This window comes from Megascapheus bottae, chromosome 10, assembly GCF_031878675.1.
Source record: "Megascapheus bottae isolate mThoBot1 chromosome 10, mThoBot2.hap1, whole genome shotgun sequence".
In the NCBI taxonomy this organism is placed as follows: Eukaryota; Metazoa; Chordata; class Mammalia; order Rodentia; family Geomyidae; genus Megascapheus; species Megascapheus bottae.
In genome coordinates this window covers 17,819,476-17,838,303 of record NC_143518.1, presented here as the reverse complement: position 1 = coordinate 17,838,303, position 18,828 = coordinate 17,819,476, and the positions used below count along the sequence as shown (strand labels likewise).

The 18,828-nt window shown below is 41.9% G+C and overlaps 1 protein-coding gene across 1 annotated transcript in view; it reads right to left on the bottom strand.

Moving 5' to 3' along the window:
- Niban1 (niban apoptosis regulator 1) overlaps positions 1–18,568 on the bottom strand; it is a 135,744-nt gene extending 117,176 nt beyond the window's left edge. Inside the window, exon 1 of the mRNA XM_090340245.1 lies at positions 18,494–18,568. Coding sequence (XP_090196371.1) covers positions 18,494–18,548 — 55 coding nt within the window. The 5' untranslated portion in view covers positions 18,549–18,568. The remainder of the gene's footprint in view (positions 1–18,493) is intronic.
- Between the last annotated feature and the right edge of the window lie 260 nt (positions 18,569–18,828).

Sequence of the window (18,828 nt, the reverse complement as noted above, 5' to 3'; positions counted from 1 at the left end):
GATTCCACATATTTTTATCCCTTAAGACAAAATCCAAAAAAAGCAAGCTAGCTTGATCTAAAACATTCAATAAATGGGAATGCATGAGACCCGAGGCAAAGAAAAAACTTCAGGGCTACTTTTATCTGGGTTCACAAGGGAGTCAAGTACCAGCCAATATGACTGCCAGCCTGCAATTTTTAAACAGCAAAAGAAAGCTATATTTAAAATTTAAATCTAGGGCTGAGGAATTTATATGACTGGAAAAAAAACTAGTCATTTTCATGATTATAAATAATCTGGATTAGGCTATGTTTTGGTTTAAGTTGGAAATTTAAATCTCATAAATGTTTGGTTTTGCCAGGTGCTGGTGGCTCACACTGTAATCCTAACTACTCAGGAAGTGGACATCTGAGGAATGCAGTTCGAGACCAGACAGGGCAGGAAAGTCCAGGAGACTCTCCAGTTAACTAAAAAAAAACCCCAAAACTGGAGCTGTGGTTTAAAGGATAGAGTGTCAGCCTTGAAGAAAAAAACTAAGAGAGGGTGCCCAGAAAAAAAGGGTTGGTTTTATGATAAAATAAAAATCCCTTGGTACCATTAATATACACTAAAAAGAAAAACAACAGGGGAGTAAAACAGGCTCTGTGAGGGACAGGAATGGAGGGCTGAATGGAAAGAGTGAAGTTTGTCAAAGTACTTTTCACGCAAATATGAAAATAAAACAAAGAAATATGAATGTGTAGAAATGTCTCAATGAAATTCCCCCTGAAAAAAAGAATGTATACTAATAAAGAAGTTTAATTTTTTTTTTTTTTGGTGGGTCATGGGGCTTAAATTTGGCTTGGGTGTTGTCCCTGAGCTCTTCAGCTCAAGGCTACCACCTTACCCTTGAGCCAAGTCTCACTTCCTGTTTTCTAGAGGTTAAGGGGAGATAAGAGTCCCAGGTTCTTTTGTGCCTGGGATGGTTTTGAACCTTATTCCTTAGATCTCAGCTTCCTGAATAGCTAGGATTACAGGCGTGAGCCACCGCACCCATTTGAGTTTAACTTTTTTAATTGTATTTTATTGTCAGGGTGATGTATGGGGGGGTTACAGTTACATTCACAAGGTACTAGGTACATTACTTCTTGAACATGTTTTTCTCCTACTTTCCCTCCCCACACCCTATCTTGTTTTTCCCCTTCCCTTCCCTATTAATAATACTGCACCATTCTTTTTTTGTTTTTTAATGTTCATGGGGCTTGAACTCTGGGCCTGGACATTGTCCCTGAGCTCTTCAGCTCAAGGCTACTGCTCTACCACTGGAGCCACAGTGCCACTTCCAAGAATTTTAAGGAGGGAGGGGGAAAGGAAAGAAGAGAGAATGAGGGAGAGAGGAGGGGAAGGAAGGAAGGAGGGAGGAAGGGAGGGAAGAAGAGAGAGAGAGGGGAGAGAGAGAGAGAAACAGAGAGTGAGAAGGGGGAGAATGATGTGTGGTATGGTTTGGTCAGTATCAGAGTGTGACAACCTGAATTCCAGTCCTGTATCTGCGTGACTGGCTGTGCAGGTGGGAGTGGCTCATTCTACCTCTGACTTCACAGTAAACAGAGCACTTACTAATCCCCAACATTCTATGGTTTCTTTCTTTCTTTTTTTTTTGCCAGTCTTGAGCTCAGGACCTACTGTCAATTAAATAAGTCAATTAAATAAGAACAGATTTAGGGACTGGGAGTTTGACCTAGTGGTAGAGTGCTTGCCTAGCATGCATGAAGACTTGGGTTCAATTCCTCAGTACCACATACATAGAAAAAAAAAAAAGCCAGAAGTGCTGCTGTGGCTCAAGTGGTAGAGCTCTAGCCTTGAAAACACCAAGGACAGTGTTCAAGCCCAGAGTACAAACCCCAGGACAGGTTAAAAAAAAAAAGACTGCATTTTACACATTCAGGGTACGCAGAAAGAAAAGAAGTGACCAGCAAAGAATAAAACAGGGATTTGAATCCTCGCTACTCAGGAGGCGGAGATCTAAGGATTGCAATTGCAGTTCAAAGCCAGCCAGGGCACTAAAAAGTCCATGAGACTCTTATCTCCAATTAACCACCAGAAAACAGGAAGTACAATGCCCAATCCCAGAGTTCAAGTCCCTTGACAAACAAAAAAAGCAAACAGGGACTTAATGAAAATTTGCCATGGAAAAGGAAGGGGGAAAAAAGGAAGGGGCTGTGTCATTATTAAAAATGGAGCCTTCAGACAGAAATGATTTATGCCACTCTTAGGCTTGGTCCTCAATACATTCCCCCATGATCCTCAGCCCTCGCTCTACCTTATCTGAAAACATACCCACTTCAGATCTTTGGAACCTTGAGAAAAATGGAGTCAATATGTTAGGGTCTTTTGGCTTTTTGTTTGTTTGTTGTTTTAAAACTGGAATTTACAGGCCTTTATGAGCTCTATGAATAGAATTCATGGGATCCAAAAGTTGAGCGAAGGAGAATATATTTTATTTTATTGACTTTCAATTTCCAATTCAATATTTCTTTCGATTATGAATGAGGACAACCATCCACAGTCGAAGACAACTGGCTCTTGTGACTGTGTAGCCAACAGAGCTCACAAATGTTTTCTCAGCACATTGAAGCTGCTGACCATTTTCACAAGAGCAATCCCTTGAAGTGACAGAAGCTGTAAAACTCACAGCAACTTATGATGAAATGCACTAATAAAAAAGCACATATTTCATTATAGCAGAGAATATTTTTCAATATTCTGATAACCCCTTTTCAGTGAAAAATGGTTCCGTTTTAATCCTGCAATATTGTTGGGATTTTTCCTCCCTTTTAAAAAATGCTATTCTGAGAAAGAGATACCTAGGGTTCTCCAGACTGTCATAATGTTCTAGTTCTTGGCCCCCAAATCCAATCACCAGCTCCCACCAAATCACACTAGATCACTGAATCTGAGGGGTGATTGTCACAGCTCAGCCCATTCTAATGACTATACAACTGAAATCTGGCTTCAGGCTACTGTCCATTGGTTACTACTTCAAGCAGATTCTACCCACTGAAAGGTAGGGTATGGGCAGTGAGTGCTGGTAAATAGAATCTAGAAGAGTCTCCCACCATGGTTGATTGCACTGCCAAGTAACAACAATGAAGCCTGAGTGGTTTAAATGGTTTAAAGCCAGCTCTTGACAACCAGTGTGAGCTGCCTCAGGGCACATCTCAAGGGTGGCTCTCCCTGGAAAGTTCCTACATTTCAGGGAAAGTAGTTGGTAGTACTTTGAGAACAGCCACCCAAAGATTTCTATTTAAATCAGTGTCTAACTTGTTCATAACAGAAAAAAAAAACAAGAATACCTTACATGCGGAATATGTAAATTCAGCAAGCTGTTGAAAAGAATCTAATTAGTACTAATTACAATACTAGAATATCCCAACACAATATAATGCCATTGCTTCTGTAGCGGCATTGTGTTTAAACACTCAAACATTAATTAGTCTACAGAACAAATGTGTGAGATAGGGATTATTTGGCAGTATGAGAAAGCCAATTATTTCCTGGCAAAGGGCTGATGTCATTACTGTGAGTAAAACAAATTGATTAGCATGATAGTAGGACTGGGAAATCTGGAATCACATTACTTGTATTACATTACATTGTTCATTTGTGAGCTCTTTTAATCTCTCTGGGTATTACAGCAGTCTCCAATGGACACAGGGAAAACTGAGCACAGCCATTCTACAGCCCAAAGATTGACAGAGAACACAGCTTCAGACTCAACACGTCCTCCAAGGTTGCCAAGTTGACAGGTCTACTAATTAACCCTTAGCTAGGCTTCTCAAATACAAAGGTTTCTCTTTGTACTGGGGCAGTAACCAGAAAGCATCACTTTCCTTATAGCTAGACTTACTTACAAGGCCACTGTCACTTATGTTGTAGACTGCACATTGTTTTATTCACACGTAAATGAATTTTAATTTCTGGATTATTTACAATCTACCATCTCATTCACTACTCACCTCAAAAACAGATTAAAGTTAAGCTATCAAAGCTGTAATAAATGTTTCAACTTGTACCAACAGATGAACTATAGGTTTGGTTATTTAAAGTACTAAACTAGATTAAACACTGCTCTAGTCCTATCAAGTTGACAACTTCTTTTTATCAAAGAAAAAGCTTTTGTGAGCAATAAAGGTATTGTGCTCAGAGGTAGAACACTTACTAAAGTAGTAATTGGGAATGGGGAGAGGGAGGAAGAGAGAGAAAGAGAGAAAAAGAGAACAGAGCCAAGATAAGAGGAGATAAGAAAGGAAGGAAGGAAAGAAGGAAGGAAGGAAGGAAGGAAGGAAGGAAGGAGGGAAGGAGGGAAGGAGGGAAGGAGGGAAGGAAGGAAGGAAGGAGGGAAGGAGGGAAGGAAGGAAGGAAGCAAGGAAGGAAGGAAGGAAGGAAGGAAGGAAGGAAGGAAGGAAGGAAGGAAGGAAGGAAGGGCCTATACTGTTTGAAAGAACAAGCAAGCCAAAACTGTGTTAACATGGAATTTCTGAAAGACTTATACATTATAGAAGTCTATACATTTACATACTTGTAAGTGTATAAGACTTGTAAATAGACTTACACTTTATTAAAGTATATACTTGAAGTAGTACTTAGTAATTTGTTCCCATTTATTTATTTGTCTATTTATTTTCAGTGGTACTAGGGATGAACTCAGGGCCTCTGTACCATTTGAACCTCAACTCCACACCCTTCTGTTCTCTTTTCTGAGACATTTACCTGCCAGACACAATGCAGATACTCAATAACCATTAGCTTTTACTATGGTTTTCATTTCTCAGACCAGAAGTTCTTTTTAAATTAGGAGTTGACATATCTATTGATTTGTACAAGTCTTAGCCAGACTCTGACATTCTTTCTTCCTTCAATTTAAAAAAATCATTTCAATTATTACTACTCACTTAATCCTCTGCAGCCTAACCATTTTAAATATTTATTCTCCAGATATTACATATTTGCCTTTGTTGCTAATAAAAATTTATCACTACTCTAACTCTAAGCCTATGTCTACTTCACTTGGGCAATTATTCAAACGTATGTAGCCAACACAAGCAGCATGACTTATGTAGGAAATAATTTTTTAAATAAACACATTCAATCCAAATTTGGAAAACCTCTGAATTTTTCTGAGCTAATCATAGAAATTGTTGCTTGTCCATGTGGGCCCTACAGTTAAAGGGACAGCATCACCATTAAAAGAATACCCACCAAAAAAAGAAAAGAAAGAATAAAAGAATACCCACAAGATCCTTCCATTTCTGAACTGGCACTGCTCCTCTGCCTGGGCCTAGACCAGCCCTAGTGTTCTAACAGCTCCCCTGTACATCCAGTTTTATGCAGGCTGTTCCGTTTCTCTCCCAGTAAGGACACTGGCAGCAGGCTGGTTCAGCTGCATTCTCCCTTGATGTTCCAACAGGCAGCCCAAACATTGCTCTTCCGTAGTGACTGCAGACTAGAAGTGTAGTGCTACCTTTCCCTTCTCATGATGTTTGCATTTTTTCTAACTAACTTGTGAAGTATATAATTACTGTCTTAACATCTTTGTTTGCTATGCCTGTAATTCCTAAATCTGTTTCGATGGTTTGTTTTGTTTCCTTTTTGGTGATACTGAGCTTTGAACTCAATGCTTATGCTTGCTAGGCAGTGGTTCTACCTCATGCTATACCTCCAGCCTGATGTATTTTTTTTTCCCCTACAAGTATGGATACCCTCCAACTTCTTCATTTGCCTGGTAAACGGATGCCTGGACACTCAGTTTCACATTGTTGAAAGGATATGCAGTTGTATTGAGTTCGGACTTTGACTTTTTCCTATTTGAAGATGATATAATAATTCTTGCGGGGGTGTGGGTGTGTTTGTATGTGTATGCCAGTCTTGGGGCTTGAACTAAGGGCCTGGGTACTGTCCCTAATGTTCTTTTGCTCAAAGCTAGTGCAATACCATTTGAGCCACTGCTCCACTTCAAGTTTTGTGTTGTTTTGATTTGGCTTAGGAGTTTATTGGTGATAAAAGCTTCATAAGACTTTCCTGCCCAGGCTAGCTTCCAACTGTGATTCTCAATCACTTAAGTAGTTAGAGTTATAGGCATACATCACTGGTACTCAACTGACTATATGATCCTTCATTTTAAAGACCCTAAAAATATACTTCTAGAAGACAATGTACTTTAGGAAAAATGACAGGATACACAATCAATATACAAAAATCATTAGGTTTTTTTTGTTGGTTTTTTTTTGTTGTTGTTTTTGCCAGTCTTGGGCTTGAGCTCAAGGCCTGAGCATTGTCTTTGGACTTTCTCAAGGCTAGAGCTTTACCACTTGAGCCTCACACTTCCAGTTTTTTTCTATGTATGTGGTACCGAGGAATCAAACACAGGTCTTCATGCATGCTAGGCAAGCACTCTACCAGTAGGCCAAACTCCCAGCCCATGTATATATATACCACAGTAGCCTCTAAAGGTGAAAGATCTCTACAATAAAATTGATAAAAATCTTGAAAAAAGAAATTAGACATAGAAGACATATCAGAAAGTGGAAAGACTTCTCATGTTCATGGATTGAATAATAATATTGTAAAAATGGCTATATATCCAAAGCAATCTACCTATTCAACCAGTTCATTAAAGATTTAATGTCATTCTTTGCCAAAACAGAAAAAAATCAGTCCTGAAAATCATATGGAAACATAAAAGACCCTGGATAGCTAAAGTAATCCTGAGTAGAAAGAGCACTTCTGGAGGTATCATAATACCAAATTGGCCATATTAACGTAAACAGAATGGTACTGGCACAAGAACATTCATTCACAAACACCAATGGGATAGAATGGAAAACCCAGAAATAAATCAATATAGCTTCGGACATCTGTTTTGTTTGTTTTTGTGGGTCATGGGGCTAGAACTCAGACTGGACACTGTCCCTGAGTTCCTCAGCCCAAGGCTATCATCCTACCCTGGAGCCAAGCCCCACTTCCTGTTTTCTAGATGTTAGTTGGAGATAAGTCCTTTTGTGCCTGGATGGCTTTGAACCTTGATCCTCAGATCTCAGCCTTCTGAGTAGCTAGGATTACAGGCGTGAGCCACCGCACCAGACAACATCTGGTTTTTTAAAAGGGTCAAAACATAGACATTGGAAAAAGACAGTTTCTTCAATAAACGGTAGTAAGAAAACTAATTATTACATGTATAAAAATTAACTTCAGGGGGGGGAGAGGAGAAAGTGGGAGAAAAACTTGAGAAAGGGTATCAATGTTTAACAAATAATGCACCAGTTACCTGATGAATGTAACTGTAACCCCTCTATCTGCTATCCCGACAATAAACTACAATATAAAAAAATTAACCCCAAATGGATCAAAGATCTTACTGTAAGATCTGAAACTTTGAAAGTACTGCAGGAGTTGGGAGTTTAACCTAGTGGTAGAGTGCTTGCCTAGCATGCATGAAGACCCAGGTTCAATTCTTCGGTACCACATACATAGAAAAAAGCCGGAAGTGGTGCTGTGACTCCTGTGGTAGAGCTCTAGCCTTGAGAAAATCCAAGGACAGTGCTCAGGCCCTGAGCCCAAGCCCAAGACTTGCAAAAATAAATAAAAAATAAAAAGGAAAAGGAAAAGAAAGTACTGCAGGAAAACAGAAGAAAAACTCTGTAAGATATATGCATAATTATTTTCTGACTGCTCAATTGGCAGGAAGTAAAAGCAACAATCATAAATGAGACTACATTAAAAGTTTTTTCACATCAAAGGAAATAATTACCAGATTTCCAGAAATAATCCATAGAATGGGAGAAAATCTCACTCAGTCAAAATGGCAGTCATCAAGAAAACAAACAATGACAAATGCTGGCCCAGGAGATAGGTGAAAATGAATCCTTATGCAGTGCTGGTAGGAAAGTAATCTAGTGTAACCACAATGGAAATCAGCGCAGAGATTTCTCACAGATCTAAAAATAAACATATCTCATGACCCCAACCTACAACCACTGGGCATATATCCAAAGGAGTGTAAATCAACATATAAGATGCTTCTGGCTACTGATGGCTCAGCCTCTCTGGAGGCTGAGATCTAAAGATACTGGCTCGAAGCCATTGTGGGCAGAAATGTCCCCAAATCATGATGGAGTCATAATGACTCAGAGCTCATAGGTGGGATTCATGTCCACACAGAAGGGCTTTCCTTCTGCCAGGCACAGAGCTGGCATTCTGCCCCTCCAGATCATACAGGCATATTTGAAGTGGAGAGTGTGGATCCTCTCTAAGCAGACACCTAGATTCTGTACTTCCCAGCCTCTGATAAGCAAAAAAAGAAAGAAAGAAATGTGCCCAAGTCCCCCATGAGACTCTTATCTCCAATAAACTACTCAAAAAGTCTGAAGTGGTGCTGTGGCTCAGGTGATAGAAGGGCTAGCCTTGAACACAAAGAAGCTCATGGATAGCGCCCGGGCCCTGAGTTTAAGCCCAGGGTCCAGCAAAGAAGAAGGAGAAGGAGGAGGAGGAGGAGGAGGAGGAGGAGGAGGAGGAGGAAGAGGAGGAGGAGGAGGAGGAGGAGGAGGAGGAGGAAGAGGAGGAGGAGGAGGAGGAAGAAGAGACAGAAAAGAAAGATACTTGTATATATATGTTTACTGTAGCTCTATAGCTACAACAGCCAAACTGTGGAATCAGCCATGGTGCCCAACAACCAATAAAAGTAGTATTCAGTCATAAAGAAAAATAATATTACAGGAAGACAGATGGAAGTGGAGATCGTTATGTTCAGAAACATAAGCTCAAAAAAGCCAAATATCACATGTTTCTACTAATTCATAAAATCTAGACTTAATAACAATGATGATGATGATGATGATGATGATGATGATGATGATGATGATGATAATGGGACATGAATGTAAAGGGGGGGTCTATCTGGTAGAGGATCAGTGGGAAGAGAGGTAAAGGAAAGGATGCTAAGAACTGGAAGTATATGGATCTTCTATCATATTTATTTATGATGTCTTTATATACATGTATCTGTGTATTCATGTGCACGTAATTAAACCAACCAAACACTTCAAAAAGGCAGGGAGGAGCTGTAGGGATATAATGTAGGGGATCAACTTGTTCAGAGTACACTGTAAGAATTTATGGAATTATCACAGTGAAAATCTCTCTCCCGTTATTCACGTATACTAATTTTAAATAACATTTAAAGCAGATGTAGCCTTTGTTCAGGGATGCTATTAAGTTACATGGATTCACTTCGGTTCTTTTGACACTTGCTTTTAGACTTTTACTAGACTAGGTTCAGAGCAGCCTGGAACTCTGCTAATGAACTACTTGAGAAAGGTTTCTTTGTTACTACAGATTGAAGAACGGATAGTTTTTCAATCGCAATGAGTTAATTAAGCTGGCAATGGGCACTGAGGGCTGCTAACATCACAAAAGGAGAGGACTCAACATCATGCACTCCAAGTGAAGAATGTAACATAACCTATAGTCTTGACAAGAAGACAAACTCTGATGGATCTAGTCTCATGACCTCTCCATTTGTAGAAAATAAAAGAGAAATGTGTGGTATGAACAAACTCCAGACTGAAATACTCTATGTGTCACAAGGCTCAAATTTTCCGGGAGTTTGGCCTAGTGGTTAAAGTGCTTGCCTAGCATGCGTGAAGACCCGGGTTCGATTCCTTGGTACCACATACATACAAAAACGCTGGAAGTGGTGCTGAGGCTCAAGTGGTAGAGCTCTAGCCTTGAGAAAGTCCAAGACCAGTGCTCAGGCCCTGAGCTCAAGCCCGGGACTGGCAAAAAAAAAAAAAAAAAAAAAAAAAAAAAAAAGAGATACAGGGGAAATTTGCAGATTAAGAGACTCAAAAGACGTTTTGTGGCCAGGAGCATGGTCTAGTGGTAGTGTGCTCACCTAGCACGCACCAAGCCCTAAATTCGATTCCCAGAATCACTTACACAGAAAAAGCCGGAAGTGGCACTGTGGCTCAAGTGGCAGAGTGAAAAAGAGCCCAAAGACGGTCCCCAGGACTGGGAAGAAGGAAGAAGGACTGGGAGGAAGAGGAGGAGGAGGGGGGGAGGGTTTTCTGGGGTGAGAAAAAGGAATCTAGAATCTGGATGGAGCACGGAAGCTGCTGAGACAGCCGGTAGAGCTCTTTCTATCTCTGGACCTGGTTTGTGGCTACATGGATATTTTACTTGATAATGATTCACCAAGTATCTGTTTTGTGCGGTTTCTGAACCTATATGTTGTTTTAAAATAAAAATAGTGCTTAAAAGGAAAAAGACAAAAATTATCCACATGGTTTGGCATAGATACATTTAGTCTTCTTCCAAAATTCTTTCAAATTATGGGTGTTTTCATAAACCTCTTCTTAGCAAAAACTTCATTTATTCTAATCTTGAAGATTCCTTCCCTACACCATCAAACACAGAAATATGAACTTCTTCAGGTTCTAGACCTTGCAGTTTGCAAGGCTAAATTAATTGCTTTCATGCCTCTAAACTCTTTATTCTCTCCTCTAGAGAGAAAAGTATGCTGTAGCAAAGAAAAAGAGTGTTTTGGAAAGCTGGCTTGTATTTTCTTATTGGCAGCAAATTTCTTGTCTTTTTTTAAATGAATTTTCCAGTTTCAAAGAACAGAATCTGTATTACATTTGGGACTGTGTGAGTGTGTGTGTGTGTGTGTGTGTGTGTGTGTGTGTGTGTGTATTTTAGTTTGGAATTGCTAACATTTTATATTCCTAAAATTTTTATATTCCTATGTTTTTCTAAAGTGCTTTAACCAGACTTCAGTAGATAAATTTGACTTTGTCTTTGTTTCTTCCTTTTTATTTCTGATTTCATTCCTCATTTCATAATGCAAACTGTTATACATATCTTGCTTCTGGTGTTACTTACTTTTGATTATAAAATTAAAATTTTGATTAGATTAAAATTCACTATCATAATTCACACTGCATATTTTATAAACCAATCATAGTACATTGTTTTAATTACATTAGAAACTACTGCTATAAATGACACCCCTGTGGCGGCACTTTCTACATATGAACTCAGGCCTTCCCCCAAGATTACAATGGAGAGAAACCACAACCAGTTCAGGTAGTCAGTAGCAACAATCAAATAATAAAAATTACTCTTACCAGATGCCTTGGCTCATTCCTGTAATTTTAGCTACTAAAGATCTCAGTTCAGAGTCAATCTGGAAAGATAAATCCAAGAATCCAAGAGACTCATATCTCCAATTAACCAGCAAAAAGCTGAAAGCGGAGATATGGCTCAAGTGGAAGAACATCAGTCTTGAGTTCAAGGTGCTGAATTCAAGCCCTGCCCCCTCCACTGCTACCAAGAAACTCTTATCATCATAGCAATTTCCTCTGTCTCTCTCTCTGTCTCTGTCTCTCTCTCTTTCCTTTCCTTTCCTTCCTTCCTTCCTTCTTTTCTTTTTTGGTCTGAGAGTAGGACTCAAACTTGGAACCTGATGCTTTTGCTCATTGGCTGGTACTCTACCAACTAAGCCAGGCTTCCAAACACATGTCATTATAATTACTAGACCACTCTCGGTGGGACGATTTTCCTGCAGCAGCCAGTGTAGATAGTGAAAGGAAAATGTCTCCTTAAGACCACCTATTGATTCAACAATGGACTTGTTCTTTTTTTTTTTTTTGCCAGTCTTGGGCTTGAGCTCAGGGCCTGAGCACTGTCCTTGGACTTTCTCAAGGCTAGAGCTCTACCACTTGAGCCTCAGCACCACTTCCGGCTTTTTTGTATGTATGTGGTACCAAGGAATCGAACCCAGGTCTTTGTGCATGCTAGGCAAGCACTTTAACCACTAGGCCAAACTCCCAGCCCGATGGACTTGTTCTTATCAGGGCCTGTATTAGAATCCAGGCATGGTCACTGATTCCCCAAGTACTGAAGAAAACTGTCACCCCTCTCAGTGTACTATCTAGTTTCTTTTTAATTACATCTTCTAAAAAGCTCTCAACACACAATTCTTGGCAATACTCAATTTTGGGACTTTCTAAAGTGATTTCCACTCTCAAACACTTAGTTTTTTTATTCATGAAGTTTGAAGGAAGCAAAAGGTTACAAGTGACAGAAAATTCCCATTCTGCCATAGTGTTCCGTATCTGGAAGTCCTATTAAGTTCAGCAAGTCACTTAGCATGCCTCAAGGCATTTCTAAACCCAAAATATGAAGAACCCAAGGTACATGTATAAATTATTTCTAGAGGGTTTCCCCAGTTTCCTACTCCCATCTGAGGAACTTCAATCCTACTCTTAACAAAATCAATTCATTTCTATAAATTAATACCTTAAATAACCATTGCCCACTTCCTACCATAATTGGATGAAATCTTATGAGACCCGGGGTGGTAGCCTTCTGTGAATTTGTTAGGATACGTTTGGCTAAAAAGAAAACAGTTTTGTTAGTTAGGCGATGGGTAATAGTTTGCCTACAGATAATATGAATACCACCAATAGCAATGGCTTAAATGAGATAGTTTATTTCTCTTTTACTGAGATATAGAGGTGTATCCCAGGGACAGTTATGGCGGTTCTACTATGTGATCTCACAGGAACCTAGGCTCCTTTGGTTCATGTACTTGGCTCAGGATGAACCTCTTTGTTCAGGGATATGTCAGCATCCAAGATGACAGCTCCCTGCAAGTTCACAATCCATCCAGCAGTATGGCGACTGGACAAAGAACAGCACACCCTTACCAGGCAACACCACTTTCTGGAAATACCATACAATGCTTCCACTTGTATGCATTGGGCAAACCTCAGGTGACTCCATCTAGTTGTAGGACAACTTGGGAAACACCTTTACCACAGGAACTCACAAAAGCTAGATTTGGAAGTTCCATTAGAGAAGAAAGAAGAGAATGGTATTAGGAAATAACTAGCAATCTGTATCACTCAATCTGAAAGGGGATTTGGTATCTGTCAGACCAAGAAGTGCATAGGGGAGTTCAAGCACACTATCCGCAAAGTTTGCCAGGGCTCTAACTTTTTCCCATGTTCCCCAAGCATAGCCTCTGTAAGCTAAATCCTTACTGCTCTTTGACATAACTTTCAAGCACTACTTTCGTTGGGGGGGGGGGGGAGAGCAAGTACCTTTCCCTGCACTCCCTTATCAACAGAGACAAAACTTTCCCAAAAGCAGCCAGCGGTCTTCCTCTTCCAGTAGGGGGCTAGATGGCTTGATAGCCCCAGGTGTGGTGTAATCCCAGGCAAGGACCACCCCCCTCAGGGTAGGGCAAGGACCAATCAACACCCACCCCTCGGGGGCCAAAACAACATCTCCTGAAGAGTTTCTCCACCTAAACAATACCTAGGTTACAAAGGAACTCAGAAAGTGAGCATGGTGGCTCACACCTATAATCCTAGCTACTCAGGAGGCTGAGATCTGAAGTTCGAGGTTCAAAGCTAGCCAGGGTACAAACGTCGGTGAGACTCTTGTGTCCAGTTAACAACCAGAAAACCGGAAGTGGCCCTGTGGCTCAAGGGGTAGGGTGGTAGCCTTGAGCTGAAGAGCTCAGAGACAGTGCCCAGGCCCAGAGTTCAAGTCCCACAACTGAAAAAAAAAAAATGAACCCAAAAACAGAACACAGAGAGGATGTTGGAGTTGGCAACTGACAAGGTCATCCATACTCCACAGATGGACTCTGCCATCACAGTGTACAGCTGGCGCTATTCAGATAACTTGGATTCTTAGACAATACTGTCAGAATTAGTCAGATAAGCTGGGAATTTGACCTAGCAGTAGAATGCTTGCCTAGCATGCATGAAGACCCGGGTTTGATTCCTTATTACGACATACATAGAAACACTGGAAGTGGTGCTACCCTGGAAGGAAAAGCCCAAAGGCAGTACCCAGTCCCTGAGTTCAAGCCCCAGGACTGGCAAAAAAAAAAAATTAGTCCGATAAATCAGACAAATCTTATATGCGTTTCTTACCAACAAGTGACTGAAAAATGAGCAAAAGTATGGACTAGCACTACTCAGATAGATTGAGTAGACCGCAAAACAGCTCTCATCATTTTCCACTCTGTCCAGGGAGATTTTACACACCACCATGCATTTTTAGATACAGCTACCTAATTTAACCCTTAATATAAAATAAGGGCATACTCTCTTTAGAGAACTTGATGTTGTTATTGTTGTTGTTGTTGCTGCTGCTGCTGTTTTTTTAAAGATGAAACATATTTAGATTTTTTTTGGTAGACAGTTTTTTCACTGAGCCACACCTCCAGTCCTGTTTTCTGCTGGTTATTATTACAATAGTTTTTCTTCCTGCCCAGATACACCCCTATGCATGATTGTTCTGTGTTAGACTTTCCATCATAGCTAGCCTAACAGGAGCTCACCACCAAGCCCACTGTCCATTCAGAAAAAGTCACTTCAGCTCATCCTGGATTATTAGCCTTCAACTTTGATCCTCCCAATCTCAGTTTCCCAAATAGCAAGAATTACAGGCATGAGTAAATGACAGCCTGCCAAAACCCATGTCTTTAAAAGCATCAAATGCTCATGAATGAGCATTTCAAGAAAGCCACTGGGCCCTTCACAAATTGTGGCTGACTAAACAGTAATGAATGAGTCCAGAAAAGTTTTCTCCTATTTGCTGCTAGTAGGCCCAGAAGTTCACACCAGCCACACCCCAAATCTGATTTTCTAGCTCCTGTACAGCCCTAAGACTTTTTTATGTGAGTTTCACAGTTGTTTTCCTTTTGACTCATTAAAAATTCAATTGTGATTTTTAAAGGAAGTGGAATCATTGCCTAAACAGGAAAACACATTGTGTTTTCTTTTTTCTCATCTAAAGTTTAATTTCAGCCATACCAAAAGAAATGTTTAATACACAATTAGAACAGTAGAATGCCTTTTTTTTTTTTTTTGGTCTATCGTGAGACTTGAACTCTGGGCCTGGATGCTGTCTCTGAGCTCTTCAGATCAAGGATATCATCCTACCCCTTGAGCCACAGGGCCACTTCTGGTTTTCTGGTGGTTAACTGGAGATAAAAGTCTCACAGGACTTTAGTGCCCAGGCTGGCTTTGAACCATGATCTCAGATCTCAGACTCCTGAGTAGCTACGATTACAGCCACCGTACGTGGCTGAGTAAAATGTCTTATACTGACCACTGGCAGCAGAATTGTATAAGATTCATTCCTGATTAGAAAAATTATTTTAGATCAATGCTCAAAGTGTCACTGAAGGGCAAGAGATGACACTTTGATGAAAGTTGGTCTCAGTATTATTTATTAATAGAAACACTTTATCGAGGTTGTAGACCATCCTAAAAATGAATTCCTTTTTAAGAATCATGTGTCTGCAGTCTGAGCATGGCAGCACCTGCCTATAATCCCAGCTACTCAGGAAGTAGGGGGTAAAAGGATTACAGTCTTCCCAGGCTAAAGCAGAAATCTCTATCTACCAAATGAAGTCTAAAAGCCTGGTGGTATTGCTTAACTGGTACAGCACTTATGTAGCAGTACTCAATCTCCAGCATCTCCCAAAAAAAATTTTTTTAAAGAAGAGGGTAACTCTGTCTGGTGAATGTAACTGTGACCCCTCTATACATTACAATGAAAAAAGAAAAAAAAGAGGGTAAGAAGAAGGAATTGAGAAAGAAGAAAAAAAATACGAATGCAGCAGTAATCTTCAAAACTGATACATTTTGAAAGGAGGTATTTCCTTAACAATCTGATCCCTGTTTGCATAGAGACTAAATCATAAGAAACAATATATTTGCAAGACACACATCGTGATTATCATAGTTTGGAAGAATGCAAACCACATGACAACTGTTAAATGATTCATCCAAAAGCAAACAGATCTATCAGCAGCATCTTGGAGGTACAGCTGCTTGCAACACATACAAAATACAGTTAAAAGAAAACTCAAAATATATGGACTAGTTATTCTCCAGGTTAGCAAAATATATCAAGCACCAATAAAAGTTACTGTCTCTGCTCCAGGAGCTTTCAAACCCATCATATTTCACTGGCAGCAACTTTATGAGAAACAGACCATAAAACTATTTCAACATGACTGTCATATCTCCCATTGTTTTACTTATAATGAAATCAAAGCCCTATGATGTGTCTACATTAAAGGATGGACAGAGGGCTAAAGACAGAGTTATGGTTTTATTCAGGGACCTGAAGCGTCAAACCAAGAAATCCTGTCCCTGGGATCTGCATTTGCTCATGCACCAACAGCTCCCAGCATCCTGCATGCATGTTTCCAAGGTTCCTTTCTCTTTTGGCAAGCCCAGTGCTCGCATATGGAGCAATGTCTCATTTTATCAGGAGGTACTTTAACTCTTTTCTTCCCTCCTGCTATACATACCTCCAAAATGCCCACCTAAATATAGAAAGACATAAAACTAGACGAGACTGGGGAATGTAATAACTGTCACTCAAGCTGCTCTTAACTTCATTTGTTAGAATATATTCACTACAAGTCCTTCATCGGGCCCCATCTTATATTTTTGTATGAGTAATAATTTAGTTCTGACGTAAAGAATGTTTTCTTATGTGAGTTTAATTCTTGTTTCAATGGAGACAAAGGTCATGACCTTAAAGTGGTACTATAACTAAATCCATCACATTCTAGGCTCCAGAAGAGTGCTGTGAGATTATGTTTTTTTTATTTTAGGCCCTTCTATCATTTTCCAGGGACACAGCCTGTGTGTATGTGTGCATGTGTGTGTGTGTGTGTGTGTGTGTGTGTGTGTGTGTGTGTGTGCACATGGCTTGTTCTCTCTTGGCTTTTTCACTCACAGCTGATGCTCTGCTAATTGAATCACACCACTGCTTTTGGCTTTTTGCTAGTTAACTGGAGAAAAGCATCTCACAGGCATTTCTCCCCTGGCTGGCTTCAAACCAAGATTATCAGATCTCAGTTTCCTGAGAACATGACTCACTAGGGTCCGCTAGACATTGTTTTTTTTCCAGTCCTGGGGCTTGAACTCCAGACATCGACACTGTCCCTGAGTTTCTCTTGCTCAAGACTAGCCCACTACCACTTGAGCCACAGCACCACTTCTATCTTTTTCTGCTTATGTGGTACTGAGGAATTGAATCCAGGGCTTCATGCATGCTAGGTAAGCACTGGACCACTAAGCCACATTTTTAGACCGACTGACATAGTCTTATAAGTACCACACACATGCACACTTTTGCTAAGGACCAACTATATGGCCGTCTTATCCAGCTCTTCATCTCCTCCCACATGACAGACAAATTCTTAAAACTATTGCAGGTTTCCTTTAGCCAAATAAAACATCCATCTCTCCCCCTTTTTAATAAACAACGGCAGAGGGATATGTAATCAAGTTTTACTCGCTGACAGGGTGAGTTGTCAATTATTCTCGCCCTTCCAAAGAAAAGCAGCAGTGGCAGGAATCAGGAAAGCCAATTCACAGCACGCTTCCCGTTCGAGCACCCTGAGGGGAATGAACCTCTTCTTAAAACCGTTCCACAGGCTATAGTGACCAACAAATACGGAATCCGGACACCAAGTAAGAGCTTTCCTCTTAGGAAAAGGTTCAAGGTCCAGAAGAAAGGTGCTGCTAGGAATAGCTTAACCAGTCCTTTTAAAGACTTAGCACAAGAAAGGAGTGCCTAGTTTTAAAGGGTTTTGTGTGGCGAGGGAGTTGAGAAGGGGAGAAGCAGACGACATTCTCAGAACCCCCCCCCCTTCCATGTTGGATTGCGGTAGAAGGCAGGTGGGGCTGGGGGGGGGTGCTGCAGACTTGTGACTTCCTGAAGTTGCGGTTGGGTTCGTTGTTGTCCTATCTTCAGCTCTGGTCTGAGTCACCTATCTCTGCCCATCTCCCAAGATGAGTTTCTCTCCTTGGGTCACTTTAGCAACTGTTACAAAACACTCTCCGGGGGTTCCTCTTCTGTCCCCCCTTACTCCCCCCCGCAAACACACCCACTGGGGACGGGAAGGGAAGCTCCCAACGTGGGAGCTTAGTAGGCGTGGACATTTTCGGCTCCAGCTCAAGTGCCAACTGGGCCCCATCGCGCCCAGTGCTCACCAAAGCCGGCCAACTTTCCGTGGAAAGTCCGCTGCCGCCGGGGTCGGGGATCCCCCCTCCCCCCGCGAGGGAAATCTCTGCAAAGCCAGGGTATCCCCGCTGCCCGCGCGCTCTCCCCGCCGCCAAGAGCGGAGAACAGCTCACCACCGAGTTACTAGGGCGCCTGGTACCTCCAAACCAGGTGCTTCCGGGCGGATGGGCGGGGGGGATCAGAGCAGAACGGACCCTGGGACGATCAGAGCGGGGGGCGGGGGGCGCCCCAGGTCCCCGGGTCCCTGCGTCCTGCACCTGCCTTTCCCACGCGTGCCTCGGCGCGTCGCAACCTTCCCGCAGCACCCAGGCCTGGCGGCAGCGTGAACAACTCGGCGGGCACCCGCCATCCCCGGCCCAGGGGAGAGCGCGTGGGCTGGGGGCGCGCGTGGGGGTCCCCGAGGTACCTCGGATGTAGGCGCACTTGCCCTCGTCCAGCTGGCTGGAGGCAGAGCCGCCCATGGCGGTGGGTGGTGTTGTCCGCTGGGCAAAGCGAGCGGCTCGCGTCCCGGGCACCGCCGACAGCTCAGACCCCGACCAGACCCGCGCTCACTCCCGCAGCAGGGCGCGTCTGGGACGCCGGCCCCGCGGCTACAGGACAGACTTCCTCCGAGAGGCGTCGCCTTCTGGGGCACCTCCTCCGGTCCGCGCCCTCGAGGATGGGAGGGCTGGCCCCGGCCCGCCCTCGCGGCCGACGACCAGCCAGGGCTTCTCGCTCTTCTCTTTACTCACTTTCATTTTA